At 39.8% G+C, this 12,622-nt stretch overlaps 1 protein-coding gene across 13 annotated transcripts in view; it reads right to left on the bottom strand.

The window, feature by feature from the left end:
• TRIM2 (tripartite motif containing 2) overlaps positions 1-12,622 on the bottom strand; it is a 70,373-nt gene that overhangs the window by 31,706 nt on the left and 26,045 nt on the right. For 6 of the 13 annotated variants that reach the window (XM_058838015.1, XM_058838012.1, XM_058838013.1 and 3 more), the window contains 2 exons: positions 6,471-6,652; positions 4,077-4,314 (listed from right to left, as the gene is read on the bottom strand). In XM_058838015.1, coding sequence (XP_058693998.1) covers positions 4,077-4,314; positions 6,471-6,604 — 372 coding nt within the window. In that variant the 5' untranslated portion in view covers positions 6,605-6,652. Of the gene's footprint in view, positions 1-2,821; positions 2,847-4,076; positions 4,315-6,470; positions 6,653-7,690; positions 7,803-12,622 lie in introns of those variants that run through there. The other 7 variants (XM_058838016.1, XM_058838018.1, XM_058838019.1 and 4 more) reach the window with 3 other exon arrangements.

Below are 12,622 nucleotides of genomic sequence, written 5' to 3'. Positions count from 1 at the left end.
ATCTCTCTCCTCCATGCTCAATTTGGGCATCACATTTTGTGACGCTCCCAGAAAATTTTTCATTATGACAGGTTTGCCTTACAAAACATCTCAGAAAATGACATTTTCCTCTCCTTTCCAAATACAAGGGAGCTTTTGGGCAGGAAATACTGTAGCATCCAGCACTGGCTTCAGCTGTATTTCCACCAAATTCAATGAGAAATTCCCATCAGATGTAATGAAATGTGAATTAATATCCACTGGTTCTGAAATCCCATCCACTAATTCCCACCTTAAACCAGACCAGCATATTTCACCACAATGATGTAACTAGAAACCTATGCACATCTTCACAGCTATAATTCAACTGAATTTACAGAAACTTTTAAAATTGCATAATCAAGGATGCAAGTACTTCTGAACTAGATTTCACAAAGCCAAGACACACGAATTCCAGCCCTTCAAAGTTCAGGTCTTGAGGAAAAAGCTCTCACCGATGACAAGCTCCTCTTCCCTAAAATCACATTTGAATAATCAGAAATCACATTGCTAATCCTGTACTTTCTATTTGTTTGAATTAAAAGAGCAGAAAAAGAATGAGTCATCTCTTTGCCACCCACCTTCCTCATATCACACACACATGCTTAATTCCTCTGTCCCAGGGCTAGTGTGCACCTTAGTTTTGTATGCTTTGGCTTTCAGAAGATTGTAAGTTTTAATTACCTGAGGGCACCTCTGAGATACCTGATAAAATTTAGCATGTGGGTTTTTCTCCCTCCCTAGTCACAACTTTTGCCTTACCCACAGATTACACTTTAATGTGATACATGAGTAAGTCACATGGTGGGAAATACAGAGGTGAGGAGAAAAAACAAGGGTTTAAAAGGTAAGATACGAAGTCACTCCAACAGAATATCAAGGATAAGTGAATTTTTATTTTTCTAAGAGAAGCATACAGGCAGTAAGCAACGCCTCCACAAGTTCAGGAAGTGTTTTTGTAAGCAAGACCTTATGCCTGTCAAGTTGCCAAGCTATGCTATAATCTTTTGAGAAAAAGCTAGTCACAGATAAGGCATTCTCTCTTGCTAAAAGTGTTTAATTTAATACTGTGTATTCTCTGTTATTACACTCTAGAGGCAGAAAATACACTGCCTCACCTTCTACATTGTAAAAACATGGAACCACCACCCTGAACTGGTTTTCAGTTCAAATTCAAACAAGACACAAGTATAGACATTTCAGAGGCTACACCACTCATTAGATACAGTGGAGTTAGAATTTAGCAATTAGAAATAGCCTTCCCTGCCCTGGCTTCTGTACCTGCCCCTAAATGATTGTAGATGAACGTTTCCAATCCAGAATGCTTTTATACATGAGAGCTGCAGATGTTTCATAGCTGAGAATAAAGCCAATTTTATTTTAATATATAGGTAGGAGATAAGAATCTTCTAGTAGGTTCAAAAGTTCCATATGTGCCCTATTGCCCTGATTTAACAAGAACATACACTTGTTCTCCATGCTGGGTCAAAATGAGAAAGCATTTTTTTATAGTTCAGGCACAGGTAACCATTTTTTGTATTAAGATACTACAAACTAAGTTTCATTCTTCATAAGAACACACAGAACTAAGATGCCACAGCAGAGGACAGGAGCATTTGCACAGAAGAAATAAAGTAAACATACACACATGGAAAATATGAGTGATGGGAATAGGGGACCAGCTGGGAAGTGAAAGTATCTAATCTACATGGCCTGAGGAAGGCTATGTTACAAGCAGACAAACAAGCAAATGAGAAAGTATCTCTGCATCTTTCTATCTCATGCAAGTTTCTATTTCATTTTAATCAGAGATCTTTAAGTAGAGGATGGCTGAAATGGTTGAAAAAACTTGTTTAAACAGAAACTTATTTCCAAGCTAACATGAAGAAAAACTGATAATATTTGAAAGAAATATATTTGATGCAAATAGAAAAAATACAATGGGTCTGACCCTGTCCCAAGCAATATGTAAAAATTAATGAATGGATTTAATGCAGAATGATTGCTGGTTCTGTAAAGACATTCTCCTCCAGCTGCCAGCTCAATCCTTTTTCACTTCTTGAAGACCTCAGTAAAGTTACTAGCAGCCAGGCACTTAGAATCATAGAATACCCTGAGCTGGAAGGGACCTACAAGGATCATCAAAGTCCAACTCCTGGCCCTGCCAAGGACCACCCCGTGAGGCACACCATGTGCCTAAAAACATTGTGCAAATGCTTCTTGAACTTTGGCAGGTTTGGTGCTGTGACCACTTCCTTGGTAAGCACATTCCGGGGAAGACATTCTGGATGAAGATTTTTTAGATATTTCTAGTATCTAACTTACTTGCCACACAGTGCTCTTGCGTCCTGAACCTGTGAAGCCAGCATAATCCCACTTCCTCAGTGAGGCCTAAGGTGTCCAGCACCTCGTCCTTGACCCATCTGTCCAGCCTCAAACAGTTCTCCCCAAGTCTTACCTCAGTTCCTCCCATCACAAGGACTAATGTGTGCACTTAGCTTTTCATGTCTTCGCTTCACAAAGCTTTAAAAATTGGAGTCATCCTCAGGCTATCCCCAACCCTCCCAGATACTTACTGAAGCGAGAGGATGCTCCCATCACACACTACTCAGAATCCTAAATGGCATGCTATGTTTCAAGGCAATCCAAGTAAGTTTAGAGGATTTATAAATGCACCTTTCTCTATAAAGGAGTTCTCAGAGAGGTATAAGGTGGCATATTCTTGATTGTAGACAAGCCAGGCTTTTTTAAACATACCCAAAGAATAATCAGCTAATAATTTAAAGTACAAAGCAGATAATACCTTAATTTTGACATTTTTCTTCATTTCACAATCAAATAGCTCCTATCAGAATGGCTGTCAGAAAACAACTATGATTCATTTTAAAGACAGCAAATAAAATGCAAACAAAAAATAGGAATGCATTAATCAGTAACCACTACACACACACAGGTATAGTACACATTAAAAAAGGTTACACCAGTTATTCATTAATCAGTGTGCAACATCAGTTCTACAAGTCCACCTAACTCCAACAGAGAAGGAGCTGAGCTTTTCCTCTATTACAGTAATCACTACCTAGCAGGTGAATTGCTCCCATACAACCAAAGTACCTGCACTAAGTATCAAATAACACCGAGTCCCCAGAAAGTTGTCTTAAACTACTGATATATGTTTCTTGGCTTGCATAGAAACACAACATTCAGTTTACAACACAGCATCGCTGAGTTTTGTGGTCTCTATTTACATGTTTGCAATAGCTTAGCTACAAGTCAGGAGCTCGTATGCCTATCGGGAAGTTGCACAGTTAACACTGAAAATTGTGAAGTAAGCAGAGTTAGAGCTGTTCTCGCAGTAATCTGTGAATGTTAGCTCATTAACAACACTATTAACAGTTGGGGGTACTTGCCAATGAATATACTGATATTATTTGAGGATGTGTGTGGGGACATGCTAGGTAAAAAGAGTAGGTGGAGGGAAAAACAAAGCAACCTTCAAGAACTGATATGAGAGATCTACAAAACACTGCAGATAAACAGCAGCTCTCTGTTTCTAGCCTATGACGATCCAAAGCATCCTAAGCTAAGACTCACTTTTATTTGGCTGTGCGTTAATATGTTCACATATCTTTTGGTACTGCCCCGGTGCGCAGGTCATTTAAACTCATCAGGTCCTTGTCACATATTGCCTGACAAACACACAGGTACCCACAGCAATAGTTGATGCTACAAGCACAAGGGCTAAGGAAACCCAACCCAAAGAAGTAAAGGCACAAGGTTCAGTACTTGCAGGACAATAATTCTGACCAAATGTGCCAAAAGACAGCATGATCCCAGATGACTGGTAAGAAAATAATATCCTGACTACTTCACTACTCCACTAAGAGCATTTGAGTTAATCTGAAGAATCACTTGTCTTTTGCTGATGTATCATAAAATCAAAGAAATAGAGTGATTCCACTTCCCCTGCTTTCTCTTTAGGAAAAGACATCCATGAAACCCAGACAAGTCAGCACATATCAGTACCTGTACATAGCACAGGAGGCCGTCTCACTTACATTTCCATCATGATTGGGGCAGGAGAGCGGTTTGCCTGCAGCAACAGCAGTGACAGTCTCCAAGATGGAGGACTCCTCAATGCTGTTGTCCGGCGTTCGCTGCAGGACATCCATCAGGTTGGTAATAAAGAAGTTGTTCTGGAGTGCAGAAACCCCCTTCTCTGGCAGAATGGAGGTCTGGCGGCACACAGGGCAAGAAAGGGTTAAGCTATGGGCTGGAATGTAATTCTGTAAACACCTATGGGGAAGGAACGTGGAAGGAGAAAGAAAGGAAAAGCATCATCAAAGAAGGAAAAAAACCCATTCATCAGTTAAAGAGCTAGTTTGAAATAGTGCTACCCCTACTTATAAAAGGAGAAGTACATCAAACAGGCTTCTGAGTGAAAGTCATTATGGTAATATTTTTTTATTTTAAACCTCTTTTTTTAGTCTGCCACATAAAAAAAAAAAAAAAGGTTCAATAAGCAGACTTCATTAAAAGAGTTATATGCCTTTTTTTTGAGATATTCATGCAGTTGATCATGCTTTCAGACCCCTACTGCATCCTGCTCACAGGACAGTAAAAATTTTAAACTATCAGATAAAGTCTAACTGACATGAAGTTGCATCAAGTATTTGAGCCTGTGCCTTTAACTGACTAACCAGTGCTTGACCCTTGTCTTCCCAACAGAATCTCCTTTAAGAACTTGTGTTTGTGGGTTTAGTGCTTCAGAGGTAAAACATGGTCCCAATAAAACCAAAGGAAACTTTTTCATTTATTTCAATTTGAAAAGTTATTTGGCAGATAGCCAAAGTCAACAGAGCTTTCTTTACAACACAGGGAACTACTTGCTAGGTTATCACATTTTATGTTAAGGGGAGCTTTGGAGGAAAATTTTGTTTGCGTTTGATTGAGGGAGAGGGGGCAGTGTTGGGGTTTATACAAAAAAATTAATTTCACAGAGAATAAATCTGACACAAAAGTTCAGCAATCAACAATACACACAATATGCAGCAGGCTGGCCTAGGTGAGACTTAATTCCACTTTTGGCCCTGAAATTGAAGTTAACACTGGCTGGGCATGCACCTTACAGTTGCACGCAATATACCATATTCAGTATGGTCCTGTAAGCAGAAGAAGCTTTGCAGAACGCAGTTCTTAAGGGGAGCAGTGCTACACCAAATTCCTCATGGGATGCCAGCTGAGAAAGTGTGACCTCACACAACTCCACAGCTCTTATCCTTTTCCAAGGGTTTTGGTTGCACCACTCTTGATCTTCCCCTGGCAGCCCTCTTCCTGACCCCTCAGTAAGGGCTCTGTGAAAGGAGAGCTTAGGCTTTGCACATCAGCACTACACTGGAAGAGTTCTTCCAGCCTCTCTCCATAACCAGATCAGCTGAAGAGGATTACAGGGAAAAGCAGAGGCTAACCTTAGGTTTTACACATGAACAGAAGTCAGGAAACTTAACACACGATGGTGAAAATCTCGTCTCACTGACTCCAGTAAGAGTTTCAGTGCTGCCTTTTTCAAAGCTGGGATTTCCTATTCTCCCACAAAAGACCAGTTCATCTGACACAGGCAGAAATCCATAGTTTTTCTTTCACCCTGTGCAAAGTTAGAGATTCACACCACAATTCTTGCTAAGAGGTGGAAATCTCCTACATTAAATAAGTGTTCATACTACATACCATTTATAAAAATTCTCCTGCCATTCAATATACAATCCAGAGTTGCATCCCATCATCAGATTAATCTCTAACCACTAATTCTTCAGCTCACTTTTCTGCAGGTGCTGTATTTTCTCCACAATTTGATAGATAATGCAACATTAAGGTATCATTATGCATATTTAGTTCATTCAGCCAAATACAGTAAAAGGCAGGTTGCTGGTTTATCACATCTCTTTGCAGAGTTTTCCCACTTCAGTCAACCAAAATGCAGAATAACGAAGACATTTAATCTCAGGTTATTAATAATGTATATATCATGTCTAACCCTTGAACATTAAAGGATGGGATAATTACTTATTGGCATAGTAAATCAACTAAGAATTTTTTCATTGTTTATAATTATATAATAATCAAAATAAATTTGAGACAATTAATTTGAGGTCCAAATTCTGGCTATCATCACCTTTCACACTGTAGTAACCTTATTCATTAGTTTAATTGGATTTACTTTTTGTTTATTCTTGCATAAAGGGAATATATTCCAAATATGCCACTGCTGTCTCCTCCTTCCTGCCTGCCACAAACGTGTTTTTCTACATCCCTGCCTCTCCAGCCTTGCCAGACTTTATCATGTCTTAACATAACATATACAAGTAAAGGGAAAAGTCCCTGTCCACTAAAGGATGCCCTGTCCTGTGCTTGCAGCACGACACAAATGCTGAGTTACCAGCATGAGGACTTACCTCTCACAGAAAGTGTGCAGGCAGGGAAGCACTTTGGGGTTCTTGTAACGGTCCAGGCATATGCTGCAAATCAGAAACTGCTTGTCAATCTGACGGACCACAGGACTTGGGATGTTGGAGCCTTCACTGGCCATCCTAGACCACTGACATATGGGTCCTGTTCCCTTCTACCCTGCACGCTGCTGAAGCGGGGTGGGGAAAAGAAGAAAAGAAGAAAAATGGCTTATAAACTCCATGAAATAACAAAATCATCGACTAATCCACTCATGTTTTATCCTTATGCAGGAATTCATATTTCCATATAAAACCAAAACAAGAAAGAATTAAACTTCTAAAATGGTTTATCACTGATGAGAGCCAGGGAAACAGTCAGCAACATCTACAACACTTCTGTCTGAGCATTCTGGAAAGGCATGCTGCCTCTGGACTGAAAGAGTTACGGGGCTGTCTGGTTTTAAAGAAAACCCATGATAAAAACATTCTCGCGCCAATAGGTTCAGCCAGTGCTAACAAACATCGGATTTCTTACATCTACAGTACCGCTGGCAAAATGCTCAAACTGGAACTGCACCAGCCAGTCAAATGGCTGCATCACAGACAGAGTTTGAAAATGGTTCATCTAACAATTTTTTTCCCCCTTTTTGGTACCAGTATTGCCAAAAATAGGGTACATTTTGACTCCAGGAAGCCCCCAAGAAGGAAGCTCCATTACCAGCCAGCCCCTGGGAAGGGAATGCTTAAATTCTGCGTCACTAATAAGAATGAGGTAGGCAAAATGAAAATCCCCATGATAAAAAAAACAAAGCAAAGCAGAGACAACTGATAGCCACTGAGAATCAGCAATGGTAGGGTGAAGGATACATGAAGCGCATCCAAATAATAAATGCAATAAAAATGTCATTCTAGGCAGAACTAGTAGTAAGAATTGTGTTTCTAGGATTGAGGATTCTTCACAATCTGGCATATAAAGCATGAAATAAAAGGCTAAGAAAAAAGTCTACTAACTGTTAGAATTAAAATCGCAGGTTAAAGAGATGGCAGCAGGCTTGGAACGCCTCCTGTCCTGGAACAAGGCACAGGAGAGAAAAACGTAGGTTCTTTTCAGCTGGAGATACAGATTATAGCCAACAGAATAAAATGTGAAAAGAGAAGACAGAAGGAAAAGGAAGGAAGCAACCACAGAAAGAAGTAAACTGCCTGCTAAAATAATTTAGGAAAACCTGGCAAGCAGAATCCCTGGCAGGGTGGCCCAGCAGGAACGCCTCTCCATCAGCATTTCTAGCAGGCTGAAGTGCCAGGAGGCGCAGGCGCGACTGTCGCAGCACTGAGTTCTGCCAGACCTCCCGCACCCACAGCAGAACCACACTCCTGTTCTCTGTGAGCTGTCAGCCCAGCTGGGCTTCTTCTCTGCAGGTACACTCCTGAGGGGTCTAACTTCTTCCTAAACAATTTCTACCCCTTTTTAGTCACCCATTTCAGACAATTTGAGATCTAGCTTGAGGGCAGTTCAGGCTTTCCAAGACAGAAACAACGAGCCCTCTGCTGATCATGCTTAAAGGTCACTCAATTCCATAATTATTTGCATGACCTGTGTAGCATTTTATTGTCAGTGTTACATTAGGTCTTCTTCCTGTGCTTCAATGAATGGCACACTAGTCTGTCAGAGTTGAACCCATGCTGCTCTCCCTGAGCTGTGCACTTAGCCATACCGGTATGTTTTACTTACTACACTGAGCAAGGGGCTGTTTCTAGGATAATGACAGTGATTATGGACCGTAAGTCACATGTGCTGGCTTCCCTGATAACAGGTTCCTGGGGCATCGCCTCTGTGTTAGCAAATAGAGCAGCATAAAGTTATTCACAGTTCAAATACCCAACAGCAGTAACTGACATTTAATTAGATGAAAAACGCTTATGGCAGACCCTTTTGTTTCCTTTTTTCCTAAGGAAGGGGAAACTGCAATGATAAAAAGTGCTCAAATACTCATAAAATATGTTTGTTCATGACCCAAAAATGCATGATTTCAGGACTGATGATATTTGCATGTCTTTTTAATATTTTTAAAGATTTTTTTAAAAATTTCTTTCTCCATAGTAAGATAAAATGTGAGTATTACATAAACTCAAATTATTTTTTCCTATTTAAATGCCATAAATCACCCAGATTAAACCTTAGGAGATCAATTAGCAAACCATGTTACTTTTAAAAAGCCTGAGTTAAAGGTGGCTTTACAAGAAATGGAACCAAAATATCTGGCTTTTACAAAACGGAGTAGAAAGACAATCAAATACTCATTAACATATTCATACATTTGGCAGCATAACATGCAGAACATCAGTGACATGTTTCAAAAGGAAAATTCATTTCACCACTTACACAGCTGTGTTTGCCTCCCACTCTCCCTCCCCAAATGTTAGGGGTAGGGACCCAAACAGATCAGGGAAGATAATCAGAAGCAGGAAGATTTCTTATCAAAAGCATGGTTTTCAAATTGGACACACAAACATGTGTAATTTTTTTGTTAGAAACTGTTACTTTTTTTGTTATACTGGAAAAAGCTGTACTTAAGATATGAAAGAACAGGTCTCAGTGAATGCTGCCTGTCATTTAACAGAAGAAAGTTCTCTAGCAACCAGGTATTTTTTGTATTTCATCTTTCCCTTATCAAGTAAAGCTACAGCAGCAAATAGTGCTTAGAAAAGAAAATCTGCTGCTGTCTGAAAAAAATAAATATCGATTTAACCTGTTTCTCATCTTAGTTTTTCACATTCCCCCAATGTCATTGCAAAATCAAGTAATTCCTAGCATTTCATACACAAATCTCATGCCAGCCACTTTATTTTTCAAATGCTCACGCTTTAAGCTTTGTCAATGAAAGAAACCATTAATGATTCAGAAATAAGTGCTTTTAATATTCTGTGTTTTGTCTGAAATGCAGCAGGCCGTGACTGTCATTTATCCCCTGTGCTCACATAAATCAATTTAATAATGCACCTGGAAACAGAATTTGATCGGTACATTTCAAGTTTTGGTCACTACGTGGTACAACAACTTCTTACACAAAAGGTCCCTTTAAAAAAACCTTTTAAGTATGGGATTTGCAGGATTCTGCAGACTCTCTAAGGCAACTCCACCTTTGATGTAATCTTGATGAATGTGATGAAACTATGAGAAGGATGATTTTTCCCATTTACTCTATGAAAGAAACTGTACAATCAATGACTACTTGAAGAAAATCTGGAGATTTTAGACAATGCTTTTTAATCTCACCACACAGTATTTTTTCTGATTAACTGGAATGATTGCAGCAATGTAAGTTTTTAATGTATTAGCAGTGGGAGAATTTGCAAAGTAACGCAACTTTTACAAGAAAAATGTTCTTTTATTTTTTTAGTAGCCTCTTCTGATCTCAAAACCTGCCAGAGCACTTTTCAAAGGTTCATTTTGTCTCACAATCAAAATAGAGCATCTGAAGCATGAGCTTTGAAAACAGGGCTATCACTTCTCCATATAGTTACACTTGGTAATTTAGACATGCAAAGCTAAAGGACTAGGAAACGTTGCACCGAACAAGACATAAACCCCCACCCATTTATCTATAACACACACACTCAAAACCAAATTCAGGTTCGCTAAACCAAGTGCAGTAAAGGGTTCTGAAATGTACTCCCTTTGTCGCCCTTTTGAGGCTCATGAATCTCTATTTTCGCAGCCACCCCAGAAGCAGCAGTAGTCTTTTTCCTCCTGCTTGCAGATAGGATTTTCATTTAAAATATACTAGAGAGCAGAGAGGAGAAAACAATGGCTCTCTAAGCTAGTGGAAAGCTTTGCCCCGCTATGCATGCATGCCTTCAGGAAAGCCAGGGTGCGGCCCCACCCATATGAAAGGAACTTCCTATAGCACTGGAAAAGGGGGGAAAGAAAAAAAATCACATTAGGTATAGCAAATAACAGTTCCAGAAGAGTTGTTTCAGGTACATAGAGACATGTAATAGAAAAAGGCACCCTTTCTACAGGTATCCTCAAACGAGCTCTGGAACTCCTGAAAATTCTCTATTAGTTTCCCAGCCGAGAAAAGACACTGGGGAACCAAGTAACTGTTCACTTCATAGGATTTTATTCCTAAAAGAGAATTCCGTGTTACTGATACACTGCTGTCTCTGAAATCCACCCAGCCAGAGCTGCAACTAGCCTGAAAGTACAGCCTGAGGAGAACAAATTGCTTGCAGTTTATTCATCCTCCTCTTATCAATGGTATTCACAATCTAGAGGGTCTATTCATGTACTATGAATGAATAGGTTTCCAATGGCAACCTTTCCAAAGGAACAGTTAGGCCTCCAGAGCCATAAGAAAGGGTGGGGAACCTCAATAATGTTGCTTCAAGGACTGGGAGAGTTGAGGCTTAAAAGTCCTTAAACAGATACATCACCTGTCCACAGTCTGTAGGAATAAAGAACAAATTCAAGCCATTTCTAGCAGCAGCCCCCGGATTAGCCAACACAGAACACACTGAGCAAATCAGAACCGCCACACAGTCCACTTGTGTAAAAGGCTTGATAAGCTAAATTTGCATTCCTTTCTCTCCCACTCTTGCAATCAGCTTACTGCCTCGTTTAAAACACAGCAACCCTCTTCATTCTTACAGCATGCAGAAATGTAATGAACGATCGGGGCCAAAACAGGAGCAACCCAGCAGCAGTCACCAGGAATAACACTGAGCAAACTTGAGCATTTCAGACCTACCCATCTTTGTAGAAAAATAGCTTAATCAGTGCAGTGCTGAGGATAAAATCCTTGCAGGGACGGAGCTGCAGTTCCGCAGTAATCCAAACGAACAAACCATCATCTGTTAATATTTCAAGCCTCACTCATGAAACTGTTAAGGAAACCCTATCACAGCACAATCATTATTAGATGCACAAGAGATTCTGTGCTCTAAGGAATGACACTCCATTCCATGAAGAGGACAGGTGGAAAGAAAAATGGAAGAATAAGAGGAGGCCCAGTGAAGTCGTCATGAATTTTTTTTTCTCCCTGGGTCATTTACAAGTGGGAGACCCCTTCAGGATTCAAACCAATCAATCTTTATTTAGCACATCCTTTTCTCACTCAGCCTGTGTAGAAAGACTGCAGCAAATGGTGCAAGGGATTGTGGGATGGGGATGCAGCAGAGAGCTGCAACCAGATTCGCTGGGTTATTTTTTTTTCCTCCCTACTCAGCAATCAGCTGTTCCGAGGCTCCGCGCAGGGCCATTGAATTTGGTCACCAGAATGTTATTACAGGATTAGCAGGCGGAGACAGCTACCACTGTGCATCTGGCATGTCAATGCAGCTAAGAAATACATATGCAAATATTACTCACAAATCGGAAAAAGGATTTAACTCCCAAGGAGAGAGTAAATATTACGTAACATCCATTACCAGGATAGCTGCCAGAGATAAAACGAAAGCACTTTCGTTTATAAAGAAGACAAAGTTTAACACTTAATGATTCCACTCGGATTTTTCTGGGATTCTTGGTATTTCTTGGAACGTAATTCTCCCCTGCTCCAACTTTCAGAAGCAACAAAAGACCCCACAAACACTCTTTGTTCTCTCTCCAGATGTTTAAAGCCGAAGCAAAGAGCCTCTCCGGCAAACTGTGCTACTGACACACAAACCAGCAGCAGCTTCTTCTACTACAGAGCCATATATTTGACCTGACTCAATCTCAAGTCAAATATTCAAGGCAGCAATCAGCAAACTCATATTAAAGGAATTTGAGAATCAAGGCTAACAGACTGTTCAACTTTTCCATAAACATTAATGCAAAGGTGAATTATCATAGTTAATCTATTTTTTTTTTAAATTCACAAATCAGCTCTGATTTTACTAGGCTGTTACCAAAGAAATTTAAAAAAGAAAAAATTGGTACCTGCTATTTTTCAGCTATGCAAAGAAGATTTTTAAAAAGATGTTTGTGAATACACAGACAGCACTGAAGTAAAGCAACATAGAATTAGCTTTGTCTTCCAGTATAACAGCTGGTGGGTTTTGCAGACAAGGTAGTATTTGCATCTCTAAATACAGTGTATCTTTTCTTTTGAAAAAAACAAATACTATGCAAGTATTTCAGCTGAGGCTAACAAAGCTTCCCACAAATAAAAGAA

This window comes from Poecile atricapillus, chromosome 4 (assembly GCF_030490865.1).
Source record: "Poecile atricapillus isolate bPoeAtr1 chromosome 4, bPoeAtr1.hap1, whole genome shotgun sequence".
In the NCBI taxonomy this organism is placed as follows: Eukaryota; Metazoa; Chordata; class Aves; order Passeriformes; family Paridae; genus Poecile; species Poecile atricapillus.
This window is presented reverse-complemented; position numbering and strand designations above follow the sequence as displayed.